At 36.5% G+C, this 16,723-nt stretch overlaps 1 protein-coding gene and 1 long non-coding RNA gene across 2 annotated transcripts in view; one reads left to right on the forward strand and one right to left on the reverse strand.

The window, feature by feature from the left end:
* SCIN (scinderin) overlaps positions 1-16,723 on the forward strand; it is a 75,126-nt gene that overhangs the window by 35,327 nt on the left and 23,076 nt on the right. Inside the window, exons 5-9 of the mRNA XM_003938658.4 lie at positions 8,702-8,794; positions 10,894-11,026; positions 11,440-11,528; positions 12,268-12,483; positions 15,983-16,104. Of these exons, the coding sequence (XP_003938707.1) occupies positions 8,702-8,794; positions 10,894-11,026; positions 11,440-11,528; positions 12,268-12,483; positions 15,983-16,104 (653 nt within the window). The remainder of the gene's footprint in view (positions 1-8,701; positions 8,795-10,893; positions 11,027-11,439; positions 11,529-12,267; positions 12,484-15,982; positions 16,105-16,723) is intronic.
* LOC141580103 (uncharacterized) overlaps positions 1-16,723 on the reverse strand; it is a 90,167-nt gene that overhangs the window by 13,957 nt on the left and 59,487 nt on the right. The gene's annotated exons all lie outside the window — the stretch shown is intronic.

Raw genomic sequence — 16,723 nt, forward strand, 5'->3', positions numbered from 1 at the left:
AGGAATTAAATAATCTGGGAAATGAATTTTAATTGCTGCAAAAGAGCTAACAACTGCTACCCTGAAAACATTCAGTGCTAACCATAGAAGAGGCACTCTTCTATGGGCTTTACAGGATTTAATTTTTACAACACTTAATATGAAATGAAGGCATTTTTTTATTCCCTGTCTATGTTGTGTTCCTCCAAAAGTTGACTCTGAGACAAGAACTTGGGGGCAGGATGTTATTTGAAAGATGACCCTGATAGCACCAAGTAGGATTAAAGTGAGACATTTGTTAACAAATGCCTTATTGCAGTGAGCAACTGGGGCTAAGTCTCAGACACCCTTAGCCATAAGCCCTCAGAAGGCTGAGTGGTTGCTTGGTCTAGCCAGTAACTCCCAGCACTCATTGCTTGAGAATTGCTCCTTGGTTCTTAATGTCCCAGCACCTCCAGTCTGCCTTGTATTTAGACACAGTGCAGCTCCACGGCTAGATAACGCCAACAGATAGAAAGCAGAAGACTTTGAGCTTTAAGACAATATCTACAACAATATCTACAGACAGCTCTGTGGCCAGATAATGCTGCCATGTGGAAAGCAGAAGACTTTGAGCTTTAAGACATTATCTGCAAATGATCTCTAAGTTAGATCAAGGTGATAGGGGCAGAACACCAAGAGCATCTGCTACATCCTTACTTTACAGATGAGGAAACTGAGTCATAGAGAGGGTATGTAATTTGCTCAAGTAGAAACAAGAATAAGTAGATCACACCCAAGCGGTCTTTCTTACAGACAATGTGATCTTAAACATACAGAGCAAGGAAAATCCCAACTGCTGTGAAGTTATTTTATAACTTCAAAAAAGAAATTTTTGATAATTATGCCTTCCTCATTTTATACATTCCATATAATAGTTTTAATAGTAGTGTTTCTACTCAGTGGACTGGTGATATGGTTTGGCTCTGTGTCCCCAATCAAATCTCATCTGTAATTGTAATTCCCGTATGTCAAGGGAGAGACCTGGTGGGAGGTGATTATATCATGGTGGCAGTTTCCCCCATGTTGTTCTCATGATAGTAAAGGAGTTCTCATGAGATTTGATAGTTTTGAAGGTGATAGTTTTTTCCTATGTACTCTCTTTCTCCTCCTGCCATGTAAAATGTGCCTTGCTTCCCCTTCATCTTCCGCTGTGATTATAAGTTTCTTGAGGCATCCCCAGCCATGCAGAACTGTGACTCAATTAAACCTTTTTTCTTAATTAATTAAACTTCACTTCAGTTAAATGACCTGACATCAGTGTCAGGTATATCTTTATAGCAGTGTGAAAATTGACTGATTCACCTGGCTTAATCCTTTGTTTTATATCTCTTACTGTTAGCATTCAGCCCTTCATCCAAACTACAGAGGCAATAGGTTCAGGGAAACTGGGGTACACACTTTCTTGGAAAGGATATACATTTTCCTAATGGTGGCATTAAAGTTATGCAAATATTTTTTACATGGCTCAGAATACCTGAAGAGCCATTTTTGAGTTTGCTTAATTAAAATATCATGCTTGGAAATTTTTCGGATTATGTAGATAAAAAAGAAGTTTTTCCAAGTCTCTTGCCATTAAAACAAAACTTGGCCAAATTGAATTAAAGTTATACATAAATCAGATTTATTTACCTTCTCCTCAAAGGATGAGATAAAATTAAAGAAGTTCATATAAATGTGTGTATATGTATATGTATATGGTGATAAAGAGCAAAGAAAAAATCCTCCTGGAGGTTTAGCTTATGTTCTGATCATAGGAATGCCCTAGAGCTCCTTCATCTTCCCTCTGCCTCAAAGGAAGAAACTGGAGAAGAAAAGTGATTTTTTCTTCTCCATTATTCCCTTTATCCAACTTAGCTTTTTATCCAACTTAGATTATCAGAGGGTAATATTTTCCAAAGTCAGTGAAAATAAGCAAGAAGTTACTGAGACTAATGTTACCAGAGACACCGTGGTGAAGCACCAGCCATGAGATGAGAACGATCCTTTATGGACCCAGTGGTTTTGGGAGATGGGACCTAATGAGAGATGATTAGAGCCCTCATGAATAGCTTGACATCATTATTGCAGAAGTAGGTTTTTTTCTCATGAGAGTGGGTTTATTATTATGAAAAAGTGAGTTTGGCCCCTTCTTGCTCTCCACATTCTCTTGCCTTTCTTCCTTATACCATGAGATGAGGTAGCAAGACGGCCTTACCAGATTCTGGTACCTTGATACTGGACTTCAGAATGTGGGAAACAAATTTATTTTCCTTATAGATTGCCTGTCTGTGGTATTCTGTTACAGCAACTCCAAACAGCTAAAACACTGCACTGAAGGTCAGTTCACCTAAAGCAGGGATCAAAGCTAACCTGTTAACCCTTGTAGATTCAGCTCTTTCCCACAGAGCTGGAATATTATAGATATTCCACAAATAAACCTTAGATAACAGATACATCTTTCCTCACCAAAGTATGGTCACGTATACAAGACTATATGGGAAAATATAATGGAAACACATAGGAGGATCAGATAATTAGTTTTCCAATCAAGGACTAATGATATCATAGACACCACCATTGTGGAGAAACTTCAGTGAAAGGAAGAGATTACTATATCATATTTCTTCTTCTCGCATAATCACCTATTCTTTTGTTGACTGCATAAAAGAGTTTTCTCTAGGTTTTGCCTGGAGCGGGACATAGAGATCTATATTCAATTTGTAGTTTAAATCTAAGATATAAGATTTTGGCAAAGGTACATTACCAAGAGCTATAGACTGCTTTATAAAATCATTAGATCAATACATGAACCAATAATAAAGTGTAAGTCCATGAGGAGGTGTGTAGCAAAAGGCCAGTGGTAAAATCATTATGCAAAGGATTAGTTCCGTAATATGCAGGGTCCTATAAGACAGAAAGAAAAATGCTTTGACCAGGGCAAGATTTGACTCTACATACGTAAAGATGAAGAAAGGATACAGGATCTACCATGTGTTGACTTTTCACCATATGCTAGTTGGAGTAATAATCACATAATAATTGAGTTATATTATTTATTATACCATTTTAAATGTGGAAAAAAGATTGCAGAGACTCTTAGTAATGGCTCCATCCAGTTCTGCCTGCCTGATCCTGCCAAATGAAGGGAGGTGCCAAAAAGACAGGGAGAAATGTATAGAAATTAGGAACCCCAAAGGCAAATTTTGGAAGCATTTATTCAAGCGCTGATCAGACAGAAAGGTCCAAAGTGGGTTTGAAGCTTTAGGGAAAAAGGTTGGGTGATATCTAGAGAAGGCTAATGTCCTAAAATCTTAATACCTGAGATTTGCCTCAAATCGGCTCCCAGACCACCAGGCCCTAATAATTTGTCCAGGGGAGATGCGTTCTAGCAAGCTAATGTGAACCTCAGAAATGTTTGGCAGATCTATCCCAATGGTTGAGGTAGATTTACCAAGCTAGCAAAGCTGATGCCACTGAGCACTTGAATCCCATCACCAAACCAGGCCCAGAAGGTTTTTAAAATATACAATGCATGCGCTTCAATCAGAATAAATAAATCAGAATTTCCAGAGGTTGGATTCAGACATTGGCATTCTTTTTTATATCAGCCCAGATGGTTCTAATACGAAGCCAGTGAAAACAACTGCCTTTATTTAATAAGTTGGCATTCTGGCTTATGTCTTTCAATAACTTGTGATTTTACGTTCTATGTTATAGTAGCTTGTAAGGTAACTTTCCATATTATAGTAACTTGTGGGGTAACGTTCTTGTGAGTTTGACACTTCTACATTTATCCTCTGCTATGCTGATATTACAGGAATACTGAAGATCAGTCCTGCCTTATGATAAGTTCCCTAATGCCACAGCGTTCCCTGAGGCCTCTAGAGCTGCACTATCTGTATGGTATCCTCAAGACATGAGTGACTGAGTTTACATTTAAATTTATGAAAATTAAACACAAAAATTCAGTTACTCGGTCACACTAGCCACATTTCAGGTACTCAGTAGCTACAAATGGCTAATGAGAACTGTGTTGGACAGCACACATACGGAATATTTCATCATTGCAGAAATTTCTACAGGACAGCACTGCACTAGAGTTAAGCCTTTTGCAGAGGGCCCAATTCACTTTGTCTTTTTATCCAAATATGTGTATCACATGCTTTCCCTCCTTTAAAATACCTTCACCCACTCTTTAATCACCCTCTATTTGATTTATGAGTAAAGGGGTAGAGGTATTTCTGAGGTAGGGAATCCCATCACAGAGAGAACAATAGAGTAAATGTTGGAATCTCATATCTAGGGTGGAGCTAGCTAAATAAGACCACAGCTTTCCTCAGAATCACCGGTCATTTTATATCTCTGTGGATCTTCCCTATTATCAAATATTTGTCTTACCTAAGGCATTTTATGTAAACATACCATAACAACCAGGATTTGCTTCATTCTTACAATCTATTTCTATGCTCCATATGTTGCAGTCTACTGATTGCTTTTCAGTTAAGGAAAGGAAGTAAGATACAGAATTTACTAAGTAAATAAAATGTTTGTTCTTGGAACCTGTGAGATGATTCTGTTTTTAGTGAAAATAAAAGCAGCGCCATCTACCCTACAATGATTAAGGTGAGAAAAATGAGATGCCTCATTTCTATATAAACAGCTTTGAAGCAGAGGTTAGAAGGCATGGGGTTTACATATTTGCTTTAATATTTATGACACACAGATCTAAGGCAAAACTCCTAACTTCCTTTAGTCTCATTTTCTTCAGCTATCAGGTTAAAGTGCTCATGATACAGGTCCTGCCTATCTCTCAGAGTTCGCTGGGAGAACATAAGGCCCTCAGTGCTAAACGTCTTTAGGACTTGGCACATTTTCATCCAGTGATATGTAGCTTCGAGTTAGGTATTGTCTTCCAGGTCATGGATCATTATTGTTTTCTTATGATGCACGACAAATATTTATTCTAAAGTGGCCAAACATTTTGACATTTTTGTGTAAAGAATAGAAACCACATCTTGAGAACAAGCCAGTGTAAATGTTGGAATTGTTTATCCAAAGTAGGCTGAGTGGCTAAAAGGTAAAATAAATAAATAAAAACAGATGTACATGTTGTGAAAAACTAAGGATTAAGAGAGTAAAAAAGTATAGCAATTGTTTCTTAGCTGTCTGGTCCTTCTTTCTAAAAGTACTAATTTCCACATAGGCCTGCTTAAGTTTTAAAAGAAAAGTTCACCTTGGATCATAGTACGGAAATAAATAAACAAACAACAAGGATGATCTTGAGACAGGTCTTGAGAACCTAGAAATTCTGAAGCTAGGAGACTATTAATCTGAAGCTAGAATTGTTTATTTGTTGTAATTATTTAATATAAATTCCTTCTGACTTATTTTGAATTGAACGCTCATTGAAGGTAAAGAGTGAGTAGCAGAAAAGAATGTCTAAGCAGAGAACAAAATTCTATTTCACAAATTTCCAACCTCTTTAATGTTTGGGAGTAGTGCCTTACATTGCAAAACATTTCCATTTTATGTTACTAAACAAACGTATCACTTCAACCTTATATGTCTACCATGTCATGGTAGACAATCAACAAGCACTATTACTGTATTAATCATAAGTAACTGAATCAACTAAAGAAGAACAATTCAGTTTTGCTTCTGCCACACGCAGTCAACATAGGCAGAAATTACATGCAGCCTTAGGTAAAGCCCGGAGGAAAGACTGGGCATAGCTTCCACGGGGAACACTGAGGATGTCAGCTTGATTAGAGGAGAGTACCAGATAGGGAATGCTGAGAAATAAGGCAGGGAGCATCTGAAGGGGACTTGGGACTCAGACAGAAGTTTTGGGTCAGTGGGATCACCCAATTCAAAATAATCTAGATCGCAGGTTCCTGGCCCTCACCATAGACCTGTTTATTGAATCTGTTAATATTGCCAGTATTCTCAACTGCCAGCCTGTTAATGGTTGGTAGTTGAGAATCTGTATTTTACAAAGTTATCCAGGTGTTCCTTGAGTACACTGAAGTTTTTTAAGAACCACTGTAGCAGATGTTAAATATAAATCTTTTTTATTTTTTAGTAATTTAAAATGAAATTTTTAAATGTTTTCCAGCTTTATAAAGGTATAATTGACAAAGTTTGTGATACTGTGTTATTTTGATAGATGTTGAAGTTGTGAAATGATTACCACAATCAAGATAATTAACATCTGTCACCTCACATTGTATGATCAAAGTATTTTAATATCTTCTTAGTAAATTTCAAGTATAAAATACATTATTAATAACTATAACCATCATAATGTACATTGTCTCCAAAACTTATTTATCTTATACCTAAAAGTTTGAGTTCTTTCACCAACAATACCCCATTTCCTCTATTTTTCAGCTCCTAACAATCACCATTCTACCACTCTATTTCTATGAATTAGACTACTTTAGATTCCACATATTAATGAGATTATGCATTATCTTTCTGTGTCTGGCTTATTTCACTTAGGGTAATATACAATAGGTTCATCCATGTTGTTGCAAATGACAAGATTTCCTTGATCTAGAGTCATATTCCTACAACACAGGGGTAATGTGAAATGAGGGGCCTTGCAGCCAGTGCCCAGAATAACTTTCAGGATTAAAAGATGAGGTGACACTGAAGGAAGTAGAATTGGCAGGAGCTATTACCCATAACAAGAAGGATGAGGGCCTTCACTAGGGTCTGAATAAAGGAATAGACAGGAATCAGTGACTAACCATTATCATTAAAAATAATAATAATGACTAAGTGGGTAGGAGACTCAAACTTACAAAAAATGATTGAAAGAAAGAGGTGCTCCAAATTTGCAAGATAAATCTTGGCTAGAACAATAGACACAATTTTTATTTAACATCCTTAAACAAGGCTTCTCTGTGCTTTTACCCTGTTAAATTCTCAAAATATATGTTATTTCACATACAAAGGATTACATGAGCTAAATGTCAATCATGTGAGCAACTGAAAATGAAAATGCTTTACATTCAGGCATGATCCTCCAAGCTGTATTTACAGTTTATATCAAAGTTCAAAATGTATGCTGATAAAGTGAACATATTTAATTACGTTGCTCTTTCTACGCAGATGTGTCCTTAAGCTCTGGACAATGTGGTTAAATATTCATTTATATACCCCAGTGACTTCAAATATTTGATAAATTCTTAGTTGAACTCAATTTTAAAGTGATCCTTAGAGATGACACCTGACAATATACGGCATCTCTCTACGCCCTGGAGTTAAGCCTGTTTTCACAAAATCCCCTGGGTTCAGTTCCCAACTATGCTGCAGTCCTTTGAGAAGCTAATTAAGATGCCTGGCTAACAGGGAGGTCTGAACTGCGGTCTGAAAATTAAAAGTTAGACTGTGCCTCAAATCCTGGACTGGTTCCACCCACTGGGAGGTTTCCTAATATTAGATATCCCCTTAACACAAACTGTTTATTCCAAACTACTGCCTTTGTTGGAGTAGAATTAGAAAAGTATTTGTGAGAAGATCTTTGATGGCTCTTACAAGCTATACGTACTTCTAGCAAAAATGTTTTTTTTTAAAAGAAGCTTTTCATCACAAGCGTTTTAGTTTTTTTGCTTGATCCTTTTAGCAAAAAAGAAAAACTAAATTACAATCATTTAGCATGTACAATAATTAAAACATTTTATTAATCACAGTATAAATACAAAGATGGGCATGTTCTCAGAGGACATAAGGATTAGATCTATGTACATTTTTATTGTTTTCTGGTATTTTGCACTACATATTTTTATGCAATATATTGTAAAGAATAGTGAATATAAAACATATTATGCAAGGAACTCACTGTGTGTTAAATATTTGTTGTATCTAAATGAGCACCTTTGCATTTTCTAAACTTGAATTTATATCTATATCATAAAATTAAATTATTTAGAATAAGTTTCTATTTGATTCCTGTCCTTAACATTCTATGGTGTTTGTGTTAATTAATAAATTAATTAAGGTACTCATAGACATATTTTTTATATTAATAAAGAAATTCAAAGCAGATGCAAATGTATGTTCTACCAAACACTTTACTTGGACTTCTGGATTGCATCACATATTCACAGAATAGAGAAATACATTTATTCATTAATTTGACAAATACTTCCTGAGCATATACTATCTCCTAAGCACTGGTGCAAGTGCCAAGGATACAGTAGAAAACAAAACATGATTTAGGTGATCAACAGTTGGCACTTTATTCTATGTATCAATAATTATAATAGCATTTTACCCCCACATAGTAATTTTTGTCCAAATATTTATTATAATAAACTAATAAAAGATATTTTTTGTAGAAGCACAGGTCATAGAAGACATTCTGCTGCAGAGCTGAAGATAGAGTTCAAATTTTAATTAATTCCTTCTAATTTTCAGTAATATGGACGCCAAGGCTTTCAAATTTAGGATTTTCCTTTCTTGGAAATTCATATCACCAGCAAACTCAGTGCTCGTTTACTTAATGCAATAGATTGATCTGACCCATGTGAAAAGGACTACCTTGTATGAATTAACAAGTGTTTGAGCCTGGTCATTTTAATTGCAAATATTTTATAATCCATGTCTTTATAATAAAGATGGTTTACTATTTTTCTAACTCTGCATCCTTTAATGGGCGGTCTTTATCTGTGCATCCACTGTTTTCTTTTTTCAGGTCTTAGGAAAAAAGCCAGAGCTTCCAGATGGAGGCGATGATGATGACACTGTAGCAGACATAAGTAACAGGAAAATGGCTAAACTATACATGGTGAGTTCGCTGTAACCAAATTTTATTGTTTCTACAGGACTGGATGTAGCTAGGGAAGATACTCCCTTTGCTGCAATTAAGAACTCTCCTCATTGTCCTCCAAGAGAAATGTGCAGATAGAATCAGTTCTTTGCTCTTGTAAATTTTTTTAAATTAAGTTTTAATACTTTGTTATTTTTATTAAAAAAACAAATATGTGAATTTAGTGCTATGACTTACATAAAATTCTATATTGTTGTTGTGCTAGTTTGCAACAATGTTTTGTTTAATATATAGTACTCAATACAGTGTTTCCTTTATGGAGTAAAAATATTTTATAAGATTTTTCTTACAAATTCTTGATAAGAATATAAAGTCTTCACCCTATTTTAAAACATTGTCTTTAGCCATAATGAAGGAGTCTTTGTTACAGGAGGTCTGAGCTACCAAATGAAACAGCTGGAGGAAAACCGGGTAAAAACAGTTCTGTTCTGGGCATTGATGTACCTACTTCCGTATCAGCTCTATGGCACACGATTAGCAGCACGACTTTGCTCAGGACATAACCATTCTGGGTCTTAGTATTCTTATCTATGCACACAAAAAAGAAAGTAGTTTCCTTCCAACTCTATAGTTGTTTATTTTTTGTTTGTTTTTTCTGTTGAGGGTAATAAAAGCTGCAGGAAACTCTACTTAAGGAGACTGCTACAATGGTATTCAAGTGTTCCCTCCCCTTGCAACTTTCTAAGCATATGATTTGGAGCAGATTGTAAATATCCATGCAGAATTTAGTCATTTTCTCATCTGTAACAGGAAGAAACTATATTTGCTGCTCTTTAAGGGATTTTTGGCTTGGAAACTGCGATTTTATATGAAGACCAAATTAATAACTTGTGCAGTGTAACTTCCTTTTCATAATGAAGAAGTGGATTTTTTTCTTCCTAGATGTGAAAGGAAATACGGTTACCATTTCTGCTAAATACTGATAATTTTAATATGAGCCATACAGAAAGTGTTATCTAAATATTTGTGACTGCTTTTAAAAATTACTATTTCTAAAACTCATTTCAATAGCCCAACAGATATCTTTTATTTTACATCATCAATCAAAACTGTCCTCCCTCTTGGACAGCATTATGAACTAAATAAGTATTTTCAAATGGGAAAATATTCATCCTGAAGCCTAGCTTCCTCTAGTGGAACTATGCTGTATTACATGGATATAACGGGTAAAGTTCCTTTGAAAATAATTTGGGTTTCTTAACAAGGCTTGGAAGCAGAATCACCTGGGGCACTTTCTAAAACTACAGAATTTAGATTCCATCCTGGTCCTGCAAAACTCCACCACTGATCAAGGGAGGGCTCTGGAATCTGTATAATAGGTAACTAAACTATAGCCTCCAAGCTGGCCTTTGAAACCAGTAAATTCTAACCTGCACCTTAGTATCATTTTCAATTTTGTAAGACCACTTAAAATTTTGTTTTAGTATTCTGTAGTCATTTCCAAATGGACAGAAGACATTTACTTTGATAATTTATACAAGGGTACTGAAATTTCAGGACGTATGTTGAAAAAAATCTTTATGCATAAACTGTACCAATACCTTCCTTAGTAAAGTGCCTGGCATATAGTAGATAGTAAATGTTGACTGAATTAATGTTTAAACTTCATCTTCTTGTGTGTATATAATGATGTAAGATTATTACCTACTTGAAAAGATTGCTTTAAAATGCACAAGAAATAATCATGTAAAGTTAATTACACGGTGCTTAGTACCTAACGGCATCTAAATAGACCTCAGCCATTATTATTATCACTACTCTTTTCTGCTATTTTAGGTACAGTGTCAACACTTAACTTTTTATTTATAGTTCCATTACACCAAAGGACTTTAAAAAAAATGGAGTATAATTAGTCTTGTGGATTATTTCTATTTTCTTTAAAAAAGCCTTATTGAGATATAATTTATATACCATAAAATTCATACATTGAAAGTGTAAAATTCAATGCTTTTTATTTTATTATATTTACTGAGTTGTACAATCATCACCATAATCTAATTAAAGAACATCCTTAGCATCCCCAAATGAAAACATGGAACTCATGGTTTTTATATTAGGTTTCAGATGCAAGTGGTTCCATGAAAGTGACTGTGGTGGCAAAAGAAAACCCCTTCTCAATGGCAATGCTGCTTTCAGAAGAATGCTTTATTTTGGACCATGGGGCGGCAAAACAAATTTTCGTATGGAAAGGTAAAAAAATTCCATTGACAATGCTGTATTTCACATTTATAGATATTTCCTCTATAAGAGTAAATAAAATATATTTTTTTGATTTTTTTAAAAAATCTACCTTTTAATTAAGACTTGATCTGTAAATTTTTCACATAAAATGCAACCATTTTCCTCCTACCAACATCATGTACCAGGGATTATGGAGTTAAAAAAAAAAAGAAAGCATTTGGGCAATATAAAAAGAATTGTTTTACAAATAACATTTCTTCCCATATTGTTAAATATGTTTAAGATACCAGGAAAATTCTGCTATTCTTTCACTACTGTATTTAAATTAAATTATAATTACATTTATTATGATACACAAGCATTTCTCATAGAATGCCTTCCTTCTCTGAAGTTCTTTCTCTTTAATTTACCTTGTATTTTAGGTAAAGATGCTAATCCCAAGGAGAGGAAGGCTGCAATGAAGACAGCTGAAGAATTTCTACAGCAAATGAATTATTCCAGGAATACCCAAGTATGTGTGAAAATGAACTGGCTAGAAAAAAATAGAAAACATGGGAGCTCATGACATCTCCATGAACCTCATGAAAGAGTTTGGGTCAAAGTAATGTCTGCATGTGAAGTGATTCTCCACCTGCCTGTCTGCTGCAATCTGGTGTCACATGTCCCTCTTTATCTGTGTAGAGGTTACACTTTTTTAGAAACTGAGCATCAGACTTTCCATAGGGTTGCCTACTTACTTCCTCCACAGCCTTTAATTCAATATAGTAAACTACAGTAGATTTAGCTAAGAGCACTTAGGAGTTATTAGTCCTTAAAGCAAGTTGTGCAGACTTGGCCTGACATGCAGATGATATTTGTCTTCATCAAAATCAATTTAGACCCTGGCTAATTACTCCTTTCCTTTCTGAATCTCTCAGCTTCATCTACTCTCTTCATTTTTATGTCCCTGCACAAGTAACACAATGAGATAATAATTTCTTCCAGGTCACAGATCTCTTGTGAACCTAATGTTAAAAGAGAAACTTATCTTACTGCAGGGCTGACATTAAAGAACTTGATTCTTCTCTCAGATATTCAAATTCAGTGGCAATTACTTTAGTTGTGACAAAAAGCAATTTTGGTTTATATGAGCTTGATAGCTAAACCAGGATAATTGTTTCATTTCCTTAGTTCTGTCTCCACTGCCAGATTCATATTTTCCCTCAATTTCTTATTTTCCTGTTTATTATTATTATTATTTTAAATTGCAGATTCAAGTTCTTCCAGAAGGGGGTGAAACATCAATCTTCAAACAGTTCTTTAAGGACTGGAGAGATAAAGATCAGAGTGATGGCTTCGGGAAAGTATATGTCACAGAGAAAGTGGCTCGAATAAAACAAATTCCATTTGATGCCTCAAAATTACACAATTCTCCGCAGATGGCAGCCCAGCACAATATGGTGGATGATGGTTCTGGCAAAGTGGAGGTATTTACCTGTTTTTGTTTTCATCAAGTGCATTAATGCCAGTGTATATAGAACTATAACTTCAGGGCCGGGCATGGTGGCTCACGCCTATAATCCCAGCACTTTGGGAGGCTGAGGCGGGTGGATCACACGGTCAAGAGATGGAGACCATCCCAGTCAACATGGTGAAATCCTGTCTCTACTAAACATACAAAAATTAGCTGGGCATGGTGGCACGTGCCTGTAATCCCAGCTACTCAGGAGGCTGAGGCAGGAGAATTGCCTGAACCCAGGAGGCGGAGGTTGCAGTGAGCCGAGATCGCGCCATTGCACTCCAGCCTGGGTGACAAGAGCAAAACTCCGTCTCAAAAAAAAAAAAAAAAAAAAAAAAAAGAAAGAAATATAACTTCAGGAAACTATAAACATTTTAAAACGTGAATTTTACTTGCCAATAAAGATGGTCCAAGACTGTTTACTAAGTCACAAAACTTAAAACTGGTAGAGCTGCTTGTGGTCATGGAGTTCAAGAGCAGCCTGGGCCAGATGGCAAGACTTTATCTCTACTAAACAAATAAATAAGTACAGGCACAATGGCGAGTACCTGTTAAGTCCCAGCTATTTGGGAGGCTGAGACAGGAGAATTCCTTGAGCCCCAGAGAAGGAGGCTGCAGTGAGCTATGATTGCATCACTGCATTCCAGCTTAGGCAACAGAGTCAGATCCCATCTCTAGAAAAAAACAAAAAAGGGTGGAAGAGGCATTGTCTGATCTTCATCCCTATTTTACAGATGTGTATGCTGAGATCCCAAGAAGTCAGGTGGTTTGTACAAGATCACCTAATCATTGTCTTAGAGACCTGATGTGAAACTCAACTGTCTTATTTCCTGTCCAGAACAGTTTTTTATCTGGAAAAGTCCACATCTGGGATTGTTCCTAACAGTGTGTTGCTCCAAATGTACCAACCACCATCAGTTTTTCCTTCCCTGGCATCCTGGGGGCATTCATGAAAGCAGATTGAGCATGTCTTATGTGCTAAAAACACAACTTTTGGAGCATTGAAACTGAGTTTGTTGTCTATTCCACTTTAGACAGAAACTACCAAAAATCTTCTTAATCACTATCCTGAACTCCAATCTGTTCACTCCCAGCACATCCTTTAATCATCTAAGTTAATGAGAACTGGATGATGTCACTTTCCCTTTTAAAATATCTTAATGGCAACCAGGTGCCCTGACTCAGGCCTGTAATCCCAGCACTTTGGGAGGCTGATGCTGGGGGTCTGGGGAAGGCAGGGGAGATGGCTTGAGACCAGGAGTTCAAGATCAGCATGGCCAATATGGTGAAACCCCACCTGTACTAAAAGCACAACAGTTAGCCAGACATAGTGGTGCTTACCCACAGTCCCAGTTACTTGGAAGGCTGAGGCATGAGAATCACTTGAGTCTAAGAGGTGGATATTGCAGTAAGCCAAGATTGCACACTGCACTCCAGCCTGAGCAACAGAGCAAGACCCTGTCTCAAGTATATGCATATTTTAACACATATATAATAAATATATATGTATAATAAATACATATATATATATATATATTTAATATAATGGTTTTCCACAGCCTTCCTGAGAACATTCATCTTCAGCCACACCCTTGACCCTTTCCCTCCTCTTGGTTTCACCCTTCCAGTGCCGTGAGGACTGGCTTCCCCTCTGTCATCCACCTAACATTCCTACTCCTCCTGGGCAACTCAGTTAAATCACAAGCCATACCTTTTTTGAGAAGGCTTCCCTCAGCACTGAAGTGGCCTTTCTCTGTTCTCAACCTTTAGTGATATTTTTCCACAGAATTTCTCATATACAAACCACAGAACTGTTCATTTAATTCCAGATTTCTGCTAGACCTCTCATCAATTCCTCGAAGACAGGAACTAAATATTTTATCTCTATATTCCCAGGGCTTACCACAATGCTTGGACCAAAGTATATGGTCAAGAAATCTGTGAAATAATTTTTCCTCCTTTCAAAGACATGAAGCATGAATCTAAGGGGCATGGGTGTTGGTGAGCGGGGAGTGCCAAGGGAGAAGGTCATAAATGTCCCTCCTGGCTGTTGTCAGCAGGGTATCAACTTCTGGGTCTGCATCTGTTTCCTGCTCAGACATTCCTGCTGGAGCTCAGCCCTCCTGGCAAACTTGGTCCCCAGCACCAGCTGTGTCCTAGCTGCAGCTTTCTCTGGTGCCATCCTAGGGCTGCTGAAATCTGGACTCTGAAATCTGGGGCTCTCTGTCTTGGAACTTGTACTCTCTCTAGGATCTAAGGCTTCTGCTCTCTGGGATAGTGTGGGGTGGCCTCTCTCTAGAAGCACTGCATTGTTTCTGTTTACTTGCTCATCTTCAGAAAGCAAAGAGTCTGCCCTTCCCTCCCCCAAACTTAGGCAAGTGTGTGTGTGTGTGTGTGTGTGTGTGTGTGTGTGTGTGTGTTTGCATGTACACACACAGTGCCTGGCAGCCTTTCCCTCATTTGTTATTCACCTGTTTCATCTACTACTCTCATCTCTCCAATTTGGAGGGTCTTTAATCTGTGTTGAAGATGAGGAGGTAGAATGAAAGTGGTTTTGCCTGCTTTTATCCCCTCATCACATTATCAATCTAACACCAGATGGCACCTTTTGAAAACAGAAGTCATGTTATCTGCATGGTCTTAGTCTGTTCAGGCTACTATAACAAAAATACCATAGATTGGGGGTTTAAGCAAAAATATTTACTTCTGACCATTCTGGAGTTTGGGAAGTCGAAGCTCAAGGTTTTGATGGGCTCAGTGTTTGGTGGACGGTCCACTTCCAGGATCATAGACCGCTGTCTTTTTGCTGCATCCTCACATTGAGGTGGAAAAGGAGCTAGAGAGCCTTCTGATTATAAGGGCACTAATTTCAGTCATGAAAACTGCAGCCTCCTGACCTAATTACCTCCAAAAGGTCCCACCTCCTAATATAATCACACTGGGGGTTAGGATTTCAACATAAATCATGGAGGGACTCAAGCATTAAGTCTGTTGTAGCATCTTTAGTATTTAGTCACAGTCTACCAAGTCTTGCCTGGGAAAGTAATAGTCTTCTATCTTAAAGGACAGGGAAGAAAATATTTATGTCATTTCATAATTGAAGGAAAAAATTATTATAAAGTTGAGATATATTTCTGAGATTAATCTTGCAGATTTTTATTTCACTGGTGTATCATGTTACTTCCACAAGTAGATCAAACAATAGGTTAATTAATTACTTAATCACCGGGCTCAGAACTGAGCTTAATACTGTAGAGGAAGCAAAAGAAATATAAAAGCACTTAAAATGTCAGTAAATTGGCAAATTAATAAAAAAATTATTTCCTTTGCTTGATTTGTAAACTAGTTATAAAAAAATTTAAAAGTCATTTAATAATAGATTTGAACCAAAAATTATTTAAAGCGTCTGAGAAGTATTATTAGATAAAGAAAACTTTAATTTGGTGTATATATTCCATTCCTTCCAGATTTGGCGTGTAGAAAACAATGGGAGGATCCAAGTTGACCCAAACTCATATGGTGAATTCTATGGTGGTGACTGCTACATCATACTCTACACCTATCCCAGAGGACAGATTATCTACACGTGGTAAGTTTATATCTGGCAAAGATCTCAGGTTCCACAAGAGCCAGATTTTGCTCCAAGGTATTAAATTCCATGCATTATGGGGTAGAATAATCCTATAATCACCCCAGTGAGATTTGTATAGCAGGAATATAGGGTTTTTTTTTTTTTTTAACATGATTTTGACTATGTTTTGCAGCTGCCATCCTCAGGCAGCAGAATTTACAGTAAAATCATGCTATCTAGACTAGGAAAAAAGTTTTGATATCCTAAACCAGTAACGTTCTTGTAATGGATATATAATTGAATATCTCATCTCATATGCAGGCTAACACTGCAACAGCAAGTGTCAGGTACCATGTCTTCTTATCGTTAAAATTCACAAGGTCCATCCTAACTTGAACTGTGAAGTTGCAATATGGCAAAACCTCTACGAGAGACAATCTATGATTCTATTGAGACCTCAATTTGATGCAATTATTATTCTTTGTTTCTATTAAATTCACAACATTAATGGAAAAAATAAATATGCAATTATGTTTTCATCTTACATGGTTTTCCATAATTTGAGTTAATTGAAGTCTAAATTTACTTAAATAATTTAGAGTAAATACCAATGCCCTGTTCAAAGAGGAAATCACCA

The sequence above is a fragment of the Saimiri boliviensis genome, chromosome 10 (assembly GCF_048565385.1).
Source record: "Saimiri boliviensis isolate mSaiBol1 chromosome 10, mSaiBol1.pri, whole genome shotgun sequence".
In the NCBI taxonomy this organism is placed as follows: domain Eukaryota; kingdom Metazoa; phylum Chordata; class Mammalia; order Primates; family Cebidae; genus Saimiri; species Saimiri boliviensis.